Genomic DNA, 16629 nt, shown 5'->3' on the forward strand with positions numbered 1-16629 from the left:
CGGCGCGCCGGGGGCTGTCGGTGTGGCACCGCCCGCCGTGTCCCCGGTGCGGCCGCGGCCCCGCCATGCTCCCGCTGCTGCTGCTCCGGGCCGCCTCCATCCCCGCCGCCTCCGCCGCCTGCCGCCGCGCCTCCGCCTCCGCATGGCTGCGGGGCGCCGCGCAGCCCGCCTGCCGCCACCGGGCCGCTGTGGCCGCTGCGAGGCCCCAACAGGTTCTGTGTGGGGGCTGTGGGGACTGTGTGGGGACTGTGGGAACGGGGGGAGCGTTCCCGCCCCCCGGGGAATGGGTGGCGGCCCTGGGATCGGCGGTTTTGCCCTTAGGGGATTTTGAGGAAGAAAGCGAGGTGCTCCTCGGGGCGTACCTCCTGTGATACGGTCAGGTGAGACCCCACCTGGAGTGCTGTGTCCAGCTCTGGGGCCACCACCGACCTGCTGGAGCGAGTCCAGAGGAGGCCACCAAAATGACTGGAGGCATGTAGCTCCTCTCCTTCGGCGGATGATTGGGGCAATTGAGTTTGTTCTGCCTGGAGGAGAGACGGCTTCGGGATAACCTAATTGTGGCCTTCCAGTACCTGAAGGGAGCCTACAAGAAAGTCCTGTAGGGAAAAGGGTCTTTTTACAAGGGCATGAAGTGCCAGGACAATGGGAAATGGATTAAAACTGAGAGTAAGTTTAGCTAATCTAAAGGAAGATATTTAGCTAATCTAAAGGAAGATATTTAGCTAGTATAAGATATTAGGAAAAAAATCCTTTTCTGTGAGGGTGGTGAGGCACTGGAGTAGGTTGCCTAGAGAAGCTGTGGATGCCTCAGCCCTTAAGGTGCTTAAGGCTGGCCTGGATGGAGCTTGGGGCAAACTGGTGTAGTGGAAGGTGTCCCTCCCCACAACAGGGCTGTTGGAACTGGATGATCTTTAAGGCCCAGTTCAACCAGGCCATTCTGTTATTTTATGATCAGACAGAGATGTGATGAGCACAGATGCCATGAATGTCTCCCTGCAAAGCTGTGTGTAAATCGATTGCTGCCTCAATTATCAGTAATGGAGTTGCAAATATTTCATGCTAATGTGGGATATTTACATGGTAAATTATTAAAACAGTCAGGCAGCATATTAATTGGAGTTTTTGGCAATGTAAACAAACTTTAATCCTTAGTTTGAAATACTGGGAATAGGTTCAGGGCAAGGAGAAACTTTGTCTGAGTGTATACATGTACATATATGTGTGTATGTGTGTGTATGCATGGATAGGTAGATATAAGATGTAATACTGATGTTCCTTAGCCCTGTACTGGTTTCATCTTTCAGGTTGCATCTTTTCAAGGAGTGGCTGTTCGCAGCCTCAGCACATCCTCCCCTCATGATCACCCAGAACATGGAAGATTAGTGTATAAAGGAAATTTGGCAAAGACAGTGTTGGGTATGTGACTGTGTGTTGGGTATGTTGGGTTGTAGTTTTAACAGTATTTAGTAACTTTAAAATGAAACATTAAAAGTGAATGTTCTCCTTTCCAAGTCTGCCAAAATCTGGATCATACCTACAAAAAATGGTGATAGTGATGCTTTGTTTCTGCTTCTCTGCTTGGGTGTGCAGGGAGCTCTGTTCATCTCTGTAACCCTTAGCCTTCTTTGGCTTCTCTTGAGGCTCTTGGGGTGGCTTATCCAACCCAGTAAGCAGCAAAGATGATCTGTAACTGCTCTTTACATTCTGCGTGCTTGGAAGTGTTCCTGAAATGCTTCCCAGGCAGGCAGGTATTATGATAAAGAGCTCCATCTCTAATGACACTTTGTAATATTCACTGGCCAAAGAAAGATTTGCAAAGACCTAGTGAAAGGCAAAGCCACTGGATGTTTTCTGATACACATCTTTGAAATGTGTCCTAACATACTTATTTGTCACAGCAGCTTGGGCTCCTGGTTTCCAGGGTGATTTAAGGACTATGGGTAGTCCACAGCACTGGCTACTGTCTTTGAAGCCACATGAAAATGGGTTGGGAGTGCTTGTTACTATTTAGTAACCTAGGGTTTATGCACTGCAGCCCAGCTGCCTTCTTTGTAATACACACTGAGTGTCAGTGTTAGTTGTTGATGAGAGAAGTTCCCTGTCTGCCGTCTCTTCAATGAGCACCATTACATGTGTCCATGAATGGAGTTAAGTCTCATTAGAAATCAGTTCTTCTGCCTGTGAAGGCAGAAAAAAAACTTCATAAGTGAGCATAACAGCTAATAGCTGACTGAATCACAGAAATAGAGCCAGCTTTGATAAACCCAGCATGAAGGTGCAAACAAATCAGAACAGTGGCAGTGAGGCAGATTGAACTTTCAATGGTTTCTCCATAAGCTTAAAAAAATAGGGAAAGGGATTTTCAGTAACTTCATCAGTTCAAGTAATGGCATCGTTATGTGGTAGAAAAATACAGGTAATTGTAGAGAAAATTTTGCTCATAAGTGTTAACCTTTATTTTCTTTGATTTCTTTTATGTAGGTGTGAAGTTTTTCTCTTACTCCACCAGCATATTCAACCTGTTCATGATGCCCTACATCATGCTCAAAAGTGGTATTGGAGTGGAAAGTTTGCTTGTCCAAGCTGCCTTTTATGGGTTGATCGGGATTTTTACATTTGTAACTCCGGTTACTTTACATCTCCTTACAAAAGGTTACGTGATCCGGCTCTATTATAAAGATGAAGTGGACACCTACACAGCCATTACCTACAATGCCATCTTGGCAGAAAAAGCAACTGTTTTCCATCAGAAAGACGTAAAGATTCCAGACATCTCCAAGATGTTTACAACATTTTACGCTAAAACGAAGTCAATGCTTGTTAATCCTACGCTTTTCCCAAATCCTCAGGATTATAACCATCTCATGGGCTATGACAAATCCTCATTTTTTAAATTTGAGGATTTAGAGGCGGTAAAGGAAGCTGATGAAAGGAAATAATTTGAAGATAATGTCAGTATCATTGTCCATAATGCAGTACTATATATGTGAAAGAATGTAAAAATCTATTACACTTGCTTAAGTATCAGGTAGCTGGAGTTTTCCATATGCATTTTGGAATGTATAAAAGAGACACTTTTAAAAAAATATTGCAAACAATGTGAGGATTTCTTTAGAGTTAATGACATAAAATACAGTAAAAAAAAAAGGAGATGCTTACCCTGTCTTTTGCTTGTTTATTCTTGGTTTGATTGTTGGTTTTAGCTCTCCAGAGAACTGTAAAATGCCTGAGCTGTGTGGCAGTCTCACCACCTCTGTGTCAGAATACACTCATTTCCTATCAAGTATGTAGTTAAGATGTTAAGCTTTAAATGTTAATTGTACTTAATCTGAAAGTACCAGGTGTTTTGTTGCTGCTGGTGATGGCATAAAGGGAGTGATTGTGGCTTTCCCTTCCTTTTGTGAGACCATCAGTAGCCAGAAGGAGTCTTTGGAAAGCAGACTGGTATTCTTGTGAATTCCTGCTACAACTTCTTCCCAGAGGAGAGAAGAACATGGGGAGAATGGCTGTGTTTATATAGAGCAGTAGGTTCTAGCTACTCAAAGGTACTCTCAGGTAAAGTCCTGCTCTGAGCAACCCTGTCCCCAAAGGTGGAGAGCAAGAAGCTTCTCTTCTTGGGCATGGGAAAGCACTGTGACGTAAAATTTGCTCTGTGAGTATCCCACTGACAAGAGTTGCTGTATTTGAATCAACAATGAAAATTCTAGCAGCCAGTGGTTAAAATGCATTCTGTCAGCATTTATGTAAGGTGGGGAAGCAATTGTGCCTTTAAAGAGCACACCTCTTGATTTTCAGGTGAAGAAAGCCACCTTTTACTCAACTTAAAAAGGGGAATCTGGTCTTTTTGTGGTACTAGACTGGTTCTTCTCCCTTGAGTATGTAGAAGTTGGAGTTAAATTTTTTAGCTGAAGGCACATAAACTGACAGATACTTGTTTTCAAAATATGAGAGGCCTAAATGTTTTGAGACACAAAAACTACTGAATTGAAAAAAACACCCAAAATTAAAATTAATTTTGTGTTAACAGTGCCCTTTGTAATTAGAAAATCTGATACTTTCTACTAGTCATTCTGATCCTGCAAATAAAAAAATATAACTAACTTTCAAGCTGTTTCCTAAGTTGTAGCTGGAAAACTGTTTAAAAGTCTAAATGTCTTCCAATGCTATTATTTCAATTTCTTTTTGTAGGATGAAGCCACACATGATATTAAACAAGAGTTTTGAATGTTGTTTTTCAGATTGCCCTCAATGTACTTGCTTAGTAATTAAAAAGCAAATTGTCCCATCCCAATATTTTTGAGGCAGTTTTTTTTGTGTTGGCACAACTATAATTTTAAAAGGGTGATAAAGTCTTGTTAAGCCAGTATCATTCCATGGGTAGCAATAATATATAAATAAAATTTTCATAAAATTATATTGAACATGTGAGGTTCAAGTTATATTGAACAAGAAATTCTGATCAACTTGTCTTCATTGAAATGATGTTTTGCACTTAGTTTAAATTAATCTTTGTCTGATGCATTCCCTCACTTTTGGTGCTTCATTGAAAGATGAGGTTGGCTTGATCTTCCTATAACAAATACGCAGAGAACAGGAAATAGAGTTTGCCAGAGAAGGTAAAGGAAAGGCCCCAAAATTATATTTATGTACTCCATAAGCAATATCAAAATCCTCATCTTTTCCCTCTGACTGCAAAAAGTTTTAATTTCTAAATTTGAGGTTTGGCCAGTTCAGAATTAAGCAGCAAGAGTAAGATATCTCCATGCTAGTGGCTAAATTTGTATCTATGGAGGAGAAATACTCTGCTCATGTTCTGATAGTGAAAAGGAAGTGAAGCTAGTAGGTGGCTTTCTGACACACAGGTGATTAAAAATATTAAAAAATCCAGAATTCTACCAGAAGATAGGTGATGATTCTGGCTGGGATGTAGTCTCAGAAAAAATAATACTTCCAATGTGCAACTTGAAAATAATATGATAGTACTTTTATATTAGGAAAAAGAAGACCAGACTTACTGAAGATACTCAATATTCTACTTGTTTTTGCTTTGTTTGCTGCTGCACTTAGATTGGAATTGTTGGACCATTTAGGTTGGAAAGGACCTCCAAGATCATTAACTCCAACCATTAAGCCAGCACTGCCAAGTCCACCACCAAACCATGTCCTTAAAGTACCACATTTATATATCTTTTAGATACCTTCTGGCTTGGTGACTCAACCACTTCCCCAAGGAGCCATGCCAGTGCTTGACAGCCCTCTCAGTGAAGAAATCTTTCCTAATATCCAGGCTAAATATCCCCTGGTGCAACTTGAGGCTGCTTCCTCTTGTCCTAGTGCTTGTTGCTTGGGAGAAGAGAGATTCCCCACCTTGGTACAATCTGCTTTCAGGTTGTAGAGACTGATAAGATCACTCCTGAGCCTCCTTTTCTACAGACTGAACAACCCCAGTTCCCCCAGCTGTGTTTGTTCCTCATAAGACTTGTGCTCCAGACCCTTCACCAGATTCACTGCCCTTCTCTGGACACACTCAACACCTCAGTGTCCTTTATGTTTTGAGGGGCCCAAAAATGAACACAGAACTTGAGTACATTTCTACATCTGTGACTGGTTTAGATCCCTGGAATTGTTGAGAGCAGTTATTCACACTGGAATCAAAATAAAGGAGGGGAATTGTAATCCAGAAAGACTTCCAAGATGTGTTTCTTCTCTGCTCTGGGTTCTGAGCAGTCTGTCTTAAGATATTTTTTAGTACCTTGTCTGCATTTCCAGGTGGGAAGCTCTGAAATGCTTTTTGTCTTCCTACGGTAGAAAATGTGAGTAAATCAGAACAGGCCCTCTTGCTACTAACAAATCATGCAAGGGAATCAACTGTGGTGTGAGTGTTTCCATAAACAAATTACTACCAGGTAATTCCCAAAGTCTGTTAGCTCCGTGTTTGTTTAGCAACCCTATTAATTATGTGAATTTCTATTTTTTCTAGTGTATTTTTCTTCAGTTTCATACACTTGGTGAAAACCGGTACTAAGTGCAGAAGTATTACTGGTAGCATTTTCATCCCTGGAAGTTGTTGATATTTCTTTGGGTGTTGGTAGCTTGTACATGATATGGAAGAAACTATGAGATCTAAAGAATTTGCTTGAACATGTGGAGTTCTGAAGGAAATACTGATGTGGGAGCCCTGTTTTCTGAAATAAGTGATTTACAAACTGTTTATTTGCAAGGCAATGCCTACTGTGAAGGCTGACAGGTCTAGCAGCCTTTTCAGGACCAACCAATCAGTTGTGCATAGCAGCTGGAAACATCTTACCCTGGTCCCAGTTTCACTCATTCTGGTATGAAGAGCAGAAATGTATCAATGTGTATCAGCAATAGTGTGGTCAGCAGGACCAGGGCAGTGATTGCCCGCCTTTACTTGGCACTGGTGAGGCCACACCTCATGTACTGTGTTCAGTTTGGGGCCCTTAATTCAGGGAGGACATTAAGGTGTGGGAGTGTGTCCAGAGAAGAGCAATGAAGATGGTGAAGGGTCTAGAGGGTAAGTCCTGAGAGAATCAGCTGAAAGAGCTTCAAGTGTTTAGCCTGGAGAAAAGGAGGCTAGGGGGGACCTTTTACAAGAGGAGGCTGTAGCCAGATGGGGGTCACTGATCTCCCAGGCAACCAGCAACAGGATGAGAGGAAATGTCCTCAAGCATATATGGTGGGGGAGGTTCAGGTTAGACATCGGGTGAAATTTCTTCATAGAAAGGGTGATTAGACTTTGGAACAGGCTGCCAAGGTCATATGTCCAACCTATGACCAAACAGCACTGTGCCAACTACACCAGGGCATTGAGTGACACGTCCAGTCTTGCCTTGAGCGCCTCCATCTGTGAGGTTAGTTTTGGTATGGTTTGGTCCTTTCCACACCATCTCACTTCCTCCCAGACAATTTTCTTGTAGTCACTAAATTTTCTTTTTTTTTTTTTTCTTTCAGGAAGGGAAACAAAATCTTGCAAAACAGAAAAGAAAGACTTACAAACACTCTGGAAAGGAGATATGATCAAAGGAAATGCAATTGAAGAAAAGAAAAAAGAAAATTGGGACGTTTTGTGACTATAAGCAAATGGGCTGGGATTAATGAGGTGCAGTGCAAAGGACCAAAACATGCCATAACTAACCTCACAGATGTTGCAAAAGCAGGGGAAAAAACAAGGAGGAAGAAAGAACTCTGCGGGGAAGATATGAGAGACATGGCATGGATACTTAAAAAAAAAAATCTTTGCCAAAGTGAAAGGCATCAAAAGGCATGGGATGCCATCAAGCACAGGGACATGGACCAAAGCTTGCCAAAATTGATCCCCATTGAAATTGCAAGATTTCTTTTCCTTTTCCTAAAGGAGTTGTTCAAGGAAACACCTTCTGTATGTTGCACTCTGTGATTTCACATCTGTTTTCCAACCTAGCTAATTCTGTTATTCTGTATGAAATTACTGAAGCCTCCTTTCTAGACACATTCTTCCTATCCCTTTCCAGCCTTAAAAGCTTCCAAAAAAGGTCATAGATGGCTTTTTTTTACCTTTTCCCTTTGAATAACAGTCAGAATATATGCAAATTTTTCTTTCCAGACTTTTACTACGTGCTATTTTCTTGCTGGTGACCCTCTCCCTTTCTCAAGTTTTTGGCTTTGTCCACATTATTATTCATTTGTCCTTATCTGTTCTTAATTATGAAGTACAAAGTTCATTGTGATTTTTTAAAGTTATTTTTAAAGATAAATTATTCCACAACCCTAATTTTCTTCATGCAAATATAAAAATTTTTGATGAGGAAGTTATCCCTTTTTGGTACTTCAAAGAGAAATCTTTAAAGCTGTGAGGTACTTCACTCTCCTAACCACACTCTGTAGAATTGAAAGTTAACTATTTTGACTGGGCCTTTCTTTATTACATACCAAAGTCATATTGGTAAAGATGAAGAAAATTGTAAATTTTTGCATGGAACCATGAGGGCTTGATTTAGGTGATGGAAACTTCGTGAAAGTCCCTTTGTGCTGTAAAAATTAGGACCAGACATGAATTATTACAGCTGCTCAGTATAATTGGGTGGAAACTTGGTAAACTGCTGTAATTCGGTTGTTCTGGAGTTCTGTGGCCATACCACAGATTTCTTCATGTCTCATACCATGGATTTCTTCATTCCCCAGGGTACAGCCTGCTGCAGCCTGCATGAGAAATGGGACAAGTGTGCTGTGAGTTGGATCCACTATAATAAGATTATCCCAGAGCTACACAAACCTCAGCTAGCAGCTATTTTAAACAGAGAATAGCAGAGAACAAGAGCAAACAGCCGCAAAATATGTCCAGCTGTCTCCCTTTCTAGAATTCCAGGGTGGAAATTGCTGCCATGATGTGCATACTGTGAGTGTCAGGTAGGACATTTCCCTTTCTTATCCCTTCATCCTCCTCTTTCTCTTCTTTTTGGCATTTTTAATAGTTTAATGAATACTTCAGTGTACAACTGTAAGTTTTAGTCCTAAACTTGGCTTGAAGAGAATAAACCATAAGGCTACTGGCAAGAGGCAGGGAATTATTTCCAACATAATAGTTTGCACAGGAAAACCATACCACCTGGTATGTGTTTGCTGTATTTTAGTAGTCTCCTGTGGTTTGATGGGATATATTCAAATCAAACCACTAAGCCAAAGTTCATACGGCATTTAACAAAACATATTCAGCATAATGCACAGCACTTTTTCTATATTTCAAAAACTCTTTGGTTTCTTACTCAAACGCTACAATGCACCACTGGATATGTGCCAGTGCCCTGCTCTTGGTTTGGACTCCCATTGCACTCTCAGGCATTTAATCAGTTGCCTGTGGAATAGGCAATGAGAGGGAATGAATCCTCTACCTCCTTATTGTATCCCTGGGCATGACTTTCTACTTCCACTATAAACATTGTCAAAGATAGGATGAGGGGATTTGAGAAGAGTCCACAGTTTTCTATTCTTCATGCTGATAGCTGAGTGTATTTTGTTTTGTGAATGCAGTCTTATGCCTTATATAGGACCTTTTTACATTATGGTGCCTTCAGCATCAACCCTAAACCCAGAATCAGAAGGAATAAATGTCTGCTTCCAGGTGCAAAACTATCTACTTCAAAAACTCACAAATGGTCCTGCAAGGAAAATTATTATTGCCTCTTTCTTTATTCAGTAAATGTGGTTAATGTCTTAAAAGAGTTTTCCATTAAAGTGAAATTTTGTTACATGCCAAAAGGTAGGATATAATCTTTAATTCTGTCTAACATTTTGAAATTGAATACTTTCCCCCGTTATACTGGTGTACTGTTATTTATTTTTCTGTGACAGGATATGATCATGCATATTATAAATCTTTCCTGCGGGAGATTTTAATGACTTATAAGTGCCTATCTGGTCATTATACTCATCTGCAGCCAACAAGCCAAATACAAAATGATTATTTTGAAAAGCAATCAAAAGTAAGTTAAGCACTTCTTGGATGCATTGAGAAAGAAGATAAAAATATCATTAATTAATTTGAGGATTTTGACCACAAATCATTGAGGAACCTTGGAATAAACTTCTATTCTCAACATCTCAGATGTAGCAAAATTAGAAGTCGTAGGTATGAAGTTCTAAATTCTTAAGACCTGAATTTATGTACTATTAATTGGATATGAGAGCTGGTTCCTACTGAATTTACTTGCAAAGGATTTTGAAATAAATGAAGCATTTCACTGACAAAACCTCAGAGAAGTAACATTACTGTGTGGCTCTTTCCACTTCTCCTTCCTTTTTGCCTTCCTTCTGGATTGGAATATATAAGAAAAAGCTTATAGTAAAGAAAAAAGATTTTGTAAAATAAAGTGTGTAGAACTTTCTAATCTTTTGCAGTGATCCTCATACTTACTTGAAAGGAGCAGAACAGACTCTTCACACTGTTAGTGCACTGGTTTGGGACTTTAGGGATCATCACAAGACATCTATGAACAGCATTGATGTTGGCATGAAACGCCACAAGCATCAAAACCAGAATTTGCTGAAAGTCTTTAAAAATAATTTCGGTTATTTTGATTAAATGACAGTTTGGCCAAACACAGTGGTCAAGATTTTAGGCTTTATAATCATGGTAATAAAGGACATTTTAGCTATGATACCAGTAGTACTTATTGTTCATATTTTCCCATTTAGCCAGCCAGATACTTTTAAACTGAGCTTTCTTACACTGACTTTTTAAAGCATTGGAATAGTCTTGTGCAATAAAAGTGCAATAAGGAAGGAGCAGGAGGTTTCTGCATGTGTTTGTCTGTCTTAGCCACCAGGGGGGACTCATTCCTCATCTATAACTTTTCTGCAACAAGTATCTGAAAAAAAACCCCCATGCTTGAACCAGGTCTAGAAAGTCAATTCAGCAGAGAGTTTGTCTTCTTTCATATTAAGAGAGCTTTATGTAAAATCTGGTCAATCTGCAGTGCTCTTTCCATTCTGCCCATGAGTGCATCAGCCACCCAACACATTGAGCAGCAATGCCGGACCAGATCTGGCCGCAGAGGGATCCATGTTCAGCTGGGAAATCTTGAATATCAGTGGGGTACAGTCACTGCCACCCCCTGCCCGCTCAGACTGACCTGGGACTTGTGCTAAACCTATTGGACTGATGGAAGACTCAGCAGAGAGCCTGGCTTGGCTTCTCACAGATTAAACTCCTTCACACCTCTGGTCATGGCTTTGTGGCTGAAAGGAATATTTTTTGGCTGTATGTGCAAAAGGTAGCTCTTCTTTCATGGCTGTTTCATAACTCCTTTGTGACTGTCTCACTACTGCATTTCTTTTTTCCAGCTATTACAGCCTTTCCGATTTATTTCAATGTCACTGCATGTCTTACTATTTTTAAGCAAAATTTGTCCATCTTGAAACAGAACTGTGTTATTGCTATGATCACAAGGAGTTTATATGTTTTGTAGCATCCTGTTAAACAACAGCAAAAATCTGTGTGTGATGTATGTACCCTGGAGATCTGTCAGGAAAGTTATATAATTTTGAATTCCCACTTAAAAGCCAAATACTGAAAATTTCTTAAAATTTTGAACTCTGTCAGGCCAATGGGACTCTTCTTGTGGTCTTAAGAAAGATTTGGAAATACTGAAGAGAATTCTCTAGCTGCATTAAATTTTGAAATTTTTGTCGTATTTTGTAAATTATTTTATGTTGTAGTTAATTATTTGGTACTTTCAGGCACCTTTAATTCAATTTTCCCTTTCTTTAATTAATCTAGGAATTGCCCCCATCTCTGGGCACAATCAGTCATGGTTTTTGTGCACATCATAACATCAGATGGTTGCATTCAGCTCCATTTGGAATACATCATCTAATTACATTCCTTCAGATGTCTGGTGTATTCTTAAAGCATGGTGAGCTTTGTAAGAAGCTCACATGAAAACCAGTGAGAGGTACTGGCTACCATAAAAATAAAAGAATGGACTCAGTTTTCATCAGGTGTGGATTTTTCTCTTCTTTAATATGTGCAGGAAACTCTGTGTTTGAAATTATGCCTTTAAAAATCTTACCCCTAATGCATCAACTAAATTTGCTCATTACATGCTTCTAGTAGTCATAATGTCATTTCACTTCCCCATTTCACACAGTTTTCTCTTTAATTTTTCACTCTTGTTTTCACCTGCATTGTGTGGGGAAAATGTAACAACAAAAGCAGGAATTATTTTTCTGAACAAAATTTAGTGTGATGATAACTGACAGTGCTGCAGTAGAATTAACAAAGATTGCAGAGAATTTGATAAATAGCAGAACTTTCCCCAAAGACACGTGACTGACAATGACTGTGCTGAATTTTCTTCCTCTTTCTCCCAAGTGAAGTTTTATACCATCGGATACTGAGCAAAAAAAGTAACTATGTTTGGACTCCTTTTTTTCATTTTATTCACCCCTGGAGTCAGTGAATTCATTTGTTCATCATCAGATCTTGAAATGTCATACACTTTTTGCGGTAAGTAAAAAAATAGGTAAGCCTTTTGTTAAATTGGGATAATTACTGTTGTTTGAGGGATTGTGAATTTTCTTTCAAATTTGTTTCTTTGAGGAATACAGAAAAAGAAAAATATTTCTGTTACTAATCACTCTCTTATAAGGATTTTACTTCATAGGCATAAATGTTACCACAATGCTGGCTCCAGCAGCTAGGAGAGAGAGAATTTTATTCTCAAGTAAAGTAGGCATGTTTTTGTTCAGAAAATATTAGAAGATAATGGATTTAAACTAGTTTTGCAAGTACTCTGTTGTATAAACTATACCTATTGAGTTAACCAGTATGTTACAATGAAAAGCTTGAAGTATGTGGAAAAAAAGAGGGAATGTTGTATTCTGTCAGGCTGCAGTACCAATCAGGTTCTGAGACAGCATGGTGTGTCCCTTCTTGCCCTGTCTGTGTCATGGGATGATATTTTCTGTATTTTAAAAATGCAAGCTGGGTCAGTCACAGAGCAAATCTACTCAAAGGTTCATTTACATTACCTGGAGAATATGCTGGTGCATTAAAAATATTTTTAGCTCTTGTCAGCATGATTAGCATAAGTAGGAATATTTTCAGCAGAAGATCATGCTGGTTTAGTACTAATAAAAAGTTTGTATATCTTCAAAAGAGAAATAAAGGTACTTTTGTCTCTGTTTTTTGTGTGCAATATATCATCTACCAAAAATTTACTTCTCTTTACTTGAAGAAATATGATACTGGTTTTATCCTCTAAATGTAGAAATAATTAATAATATAATTTAAAAAACATACTTAATATTTACCACATATATTGAGCAATTTATAGTATATAACATAATATAATATAGTAAATACATTTAAAAATATGTATGTGGTTTTTGTGTGTATAACTGGATATTCTTATTATTTTTATGGAGAAGCCTGTCCACACTAACAATGTGAAATAATTTTTTTTCCTGTAGATTCTACAGCTCATGCTTTCATGTTTAATCTAACACCTTGCAGCATGACGAACAAACCTGTCTGGAAGGCTGCTCTTACCTGGATTCCAAGTGAGCATCTCTTAACTAGACAATTATATTCTAAAAATGCTGAAAAATGAAATACAACTGAAAAACTGACCCTTCATCCTAAATGCCATGTGATTTAGGAAATTGGTTTCTGGGGTTAAAAATGGAATGGATAAACTATAGCCATGGACAGCAATGATGATTTGTGAAAGGTGCTTGAGTTTTACTTGGAGCAGTTATCAGAGCCCTGCATGCAGGACTGTCACTGTAAATGCAAATATGTGACAGTTTAGGTGTATGTGCATTTTGGTCTTCTGGCCTGGACAAGATCCAAGTCTTTTAAAGGAGAGAGAGTATCATCAGGCCATCCAGCTATGGCAGGACTTCTTTGAAGAATATGCATGTTCCAGAAGCTGGAAATTGTTCTGCATTTTGTGTGCAAACCTAAAGGTGATCTTTAAACCCAGCTTTAAGCCAGCAAGCTCAGCTAATGAAATGTTTAGGACCTGGCTCCATCATAAACTTCCTCTTCTGCACTAGGTTTGCTTCCCCAGAAAGACATCTTTATGATGCATTCTGATAGTTTCTTTGCAACACCTGCTTAAAACTAAGGTCTTCATTTGAGTGCATGTTTAGGTTAGCTGTGGATCTTGATGATCTCTGTTTCCTTTACTGAAGAAATTAAAACAGACTAAAATTTTTCTCCCGCATATTTCTTAAGACTAATTTGTTATTGTTGTTGAAAACAACAGTAGCTTTTTTTTTTTTTCTGGAAGTAGCAGTTTTCAAGATATATACCTTTTTAATTTTTGGGGGAGTCTTACAAAAATACAGTATGTTGGCAAAATCTAGTTTTTATCTAAACAGCATGTCTCCATATATACTTTTCCTCCCCACCAGTTACCATTTTCTTACTTGCAATGTTTTAATTAGGAAGTGACATCCACTTTTTGAAGATTGTCTTCAATGTCTGGTATGATGGTGCCAAAGCATTCCTCTGGAAAGAACTCCTCTGCAGTGGAGCTGACGATGAATACTCAGTGTGTGGAACGCTGAAAGGAGGTTGGTGTGAAAATGCATGGTGCAATCAACCCATGCAAACAGATTTTTATCTCCACAATCTAGACCTTGCTTGGCAGGCAGCAGACCTCAGAGCAGGCAATTCTCCAGTGCCAGAACCCCACTGGCACTGGAGAATGAATATTTTCTATTCATTGAAATAGAAAATATCCAAATTCTTTATTTTAACATTGTTGTCCTGCTGTTTCCATCTCCAAAAATGAGGATTACTAATATCCTTCATCTGATGATGACGCTTATTGTGACCATCTCTAAAATGACATGGAAAGATTGAATTTGACTGGACTAAACAGGAAACTTGAGAGGCACTGTGGGCACTACTAATATCCAGAACAAGGTTTATTTATATGTGTCTGGATGGATTTTTAAAGAGATTTTATACACCTATGTAGGATGGTTTTTTTGTTTGTTTTCCAATAGAGAAGAGTCAATCCTTTGGTAGGGGCTAACAAGTATTAACGCAATACATTCTCAGATTCAGAGAATTCAGGCAGGATGTCAGACTAAAAGCCAAAAAGACCTGTAAGGAGCTCAAAATACAGTGTGTTTTCCTTTCTTTAAACATCAGTATCAGGTCTCTTCAGTTACCATTAAAGTGAACTACTATTACAAGTTAAATTACTGGAGTTATCACAGTAGGATTTGTCTGGAGGAGATGTTGCAGGAGCACTGTGGTTAATTTCTATTTTCTAATGTGGTTTCAACAAAAAGTCAGAGCTCTGAGAGAAGAACCAGATGAGGGCTTTATCAGTGAAAGAGTAAGTGACATTGGCAACTGCTGTTGAGAGATATGCCATATTGCTTTGAAATTATTTAGGCAGTCTGATTGATGGCTTTATGGTTAAGTAACTCTTTGTATTATAATTATCTCTGTTTTTCAGAAACACTTGACTCAGCATTTGACATTAAAGGCTCAAAAATTACATTTCCAAAGGTACTTTTCAACGTTTTATATAATAGTAAAATCACATACTTACAGGTATATTTTTTTTCTGAAAAGAGATGTTCATCCAAACTGTAGAAAACAGAAGAGGAAATGTCAGAAAACTTTCTTATAATAGAATTGATGACAATAAAATGGTAGCATCTCTGAAATGCTAGATGTCCTAAGGTTATTATTCCTCTATCATTCTTCCTTTATTTTATAAAAGAAAAGACCAAAGTAATCAGTTAATGTCACCTTCATTATTCCGTTTTCTTTGGTAAATTATTCTCTTTCCTTTTACCTGTTTGAGTAAATCCATTCATATTCCTTCTGCCCATTTCATTCTTTATTTTACATTCTCTTCACATGCTGCTCTTTTACTCCATGAAACCATTTTCAAAGATTTGAAAAGGGATAACAGTATCCAAAAAGTAAAAGCAGTGCTCTACTGTTAGACCAGGGGCAGCACCAGTCCTCAGGTTAAGCCATTCTCATCCAACAACTGCCTCATCAGTTGTCTGAGCTTTTCCAAGACCCTTATCAACACTACTAATCCCTAAAAATGTCACTAAGGAGCTCCTACTGGTCCAAAATCTCCACCATCCCCCTTAGCTCATGGGCCTCCAACAGTCTAACAGCTCTTGTAGTAACAGACAGGAACATCCTCTGCCATGAGCTGTCCCCCTATTGATGAGGAGCTTATGGTAGACCTGACACTTCCTGGTGGGATTCTGCTAGACCAGGAAATGTTGTTTCTGAGTGGGCTGGCTGTGAGAAGGAAGTTGAACACTATTTTACTTTTATGCATTCATATGCCTGACTATACCTATGAGAACAGTCCCTGATGGGAATCTGTCTTTTTCAGTTCTAACAGAAATCACCAGAAACATTCCAAGAAGCCACTTATAGACAAAAACAGGCAGTATTGTGGACTAATTTTCTTTTTTTTTTTCTTCCTTGTTTTAGGGCAATTATAGTATTGTTTTGCAAGGATTCTCTGATGATTCTGAGAATAATATGCTCATATGCTTGAATTTCACCATGATAGTAAAATAAGATGCTTTCTGAGTGCAACAAACTTCTCAAATAATTCCAGAATATGGAGGTCACTTCTGTGAGCACCTGGAATACAAGCTGTGAAGTAATATGCACACTGAATTTCCTGAGGCAGAATACATCATGTGCTGTCTGGGAAGCTATAAGATATAGTCTTTCTCATTTGTAGCACAGCCATAATCAGTTGCTCAGCCAATGTGCCCAAAATTTCTGGGAATCAGGCATCCTGAATAATCCACGGAATTACCCTGACTGGATGTCAGGCTGGACCTGCATTTTGGTGCTGTGCCTTGAGTTACAATAAAGTTGAGTGCTCCAAGCTGAGCTAAAGTAATCAAGTTTTGAAGTTTTGAAGTGCCAGAATCAGAAGTTCATCAGTATTCAATTTAAAATAACACAGCAATTGAATTTGGGAACCCTGCTGTGAAGTGGTGGGGGGTGGTTTTTTTGTTTGTTTGGGTTTTTTTCTTTTCTTGTAACAATAAAACTTGTTAGTACAATCAATTTAAGATATTGTTTTTATTCTCCTGTTATTTTCTGATGTTTCTTCA

General features: G+C 38.9%; 3 protein-coding genes across 4 annotated transcripts in view; 2 read left to right on the forward strand and 1 right to left on the reverse strand.

Moving 5' to 3' along the window:
* Nucleotides 1-16629, reverse strand: part of RPL7 (ribosomal protein L7) — an 886137-nt gene that overhangs the window by 312602 nt on the left and 556906 nt on the right. The window lies entirely within an intron of this gene.
* TMEM70 (transmembrane protein 70) lies at nucleotides 8-3158 on the forward strand. Its single transcript, XM_030233066.2, has 3 exons — nucleotides 8-212; nucleotides 1305-1416; nucleotides 2482-3158. The coding sequence occupies exons 1-3, from the start codon at nucleotides 66-68 to the stop codon at nucleotides 2937-2939; spliced, it is 717 nt and encodes a 238-aa protein (XP_030088926.2). The 5' UTR covers nucleotides 8-65; the 3' UTR covers nucleotides 2940-3158.
* LY96 (lymphocyte antigen 96) lies at nucleotides 4382-16575 on the forward strand. 2 transcript variants are annotated; one of them, XM_030233084.2, is made up of 8 exons: nucleotides 4382-7399; nucleotides 8182-8406; nucleotides 11276-11496; nucleotides 11870-12004; nucleotides 12970-13059; nucleotides 13951-14079; nucleotides 14979-15031; nucleotides 15989-16575. In XM_030233084.2, the coding sequence occupies exons 4-8, from the start codon at nucleotides 11911-11913 to the stop codon at nucleotides 16076-16078; spliced, it is 456 nt and encodes a 151-aa protein (XP_030088944.1). In that variant the 5' UTR covers nucleotides 4382-7399; nucleotides 8182-8406; nucleotides 11276-11496; nucleotides 11870-11910; the 3' UTR covers nucleotides 16079-16575. The 2 variants fall into 2 exon arrangements, with proteins under 2 accessions (XP_030088944.1, XP_030088938.1); XM_030233078.2 differs by lacking the exon at nucleotides 11276-11496.

Source organism: Serinus canaria, chromosome 2 (genome assembly GCF_022539315.1).
Source record: "Serinus canaria isolate serCan28SL12 chromosome 2, serCan2020, whole genome shotgun sequence".
In the NCBI taxonomy this organism is placed as follows: domain Eukaryota; kingdom Metazoa; phylum Chordata; class Aves; order Passeriformes; family Fringillidae; genus Serinus; species Serinus canaria.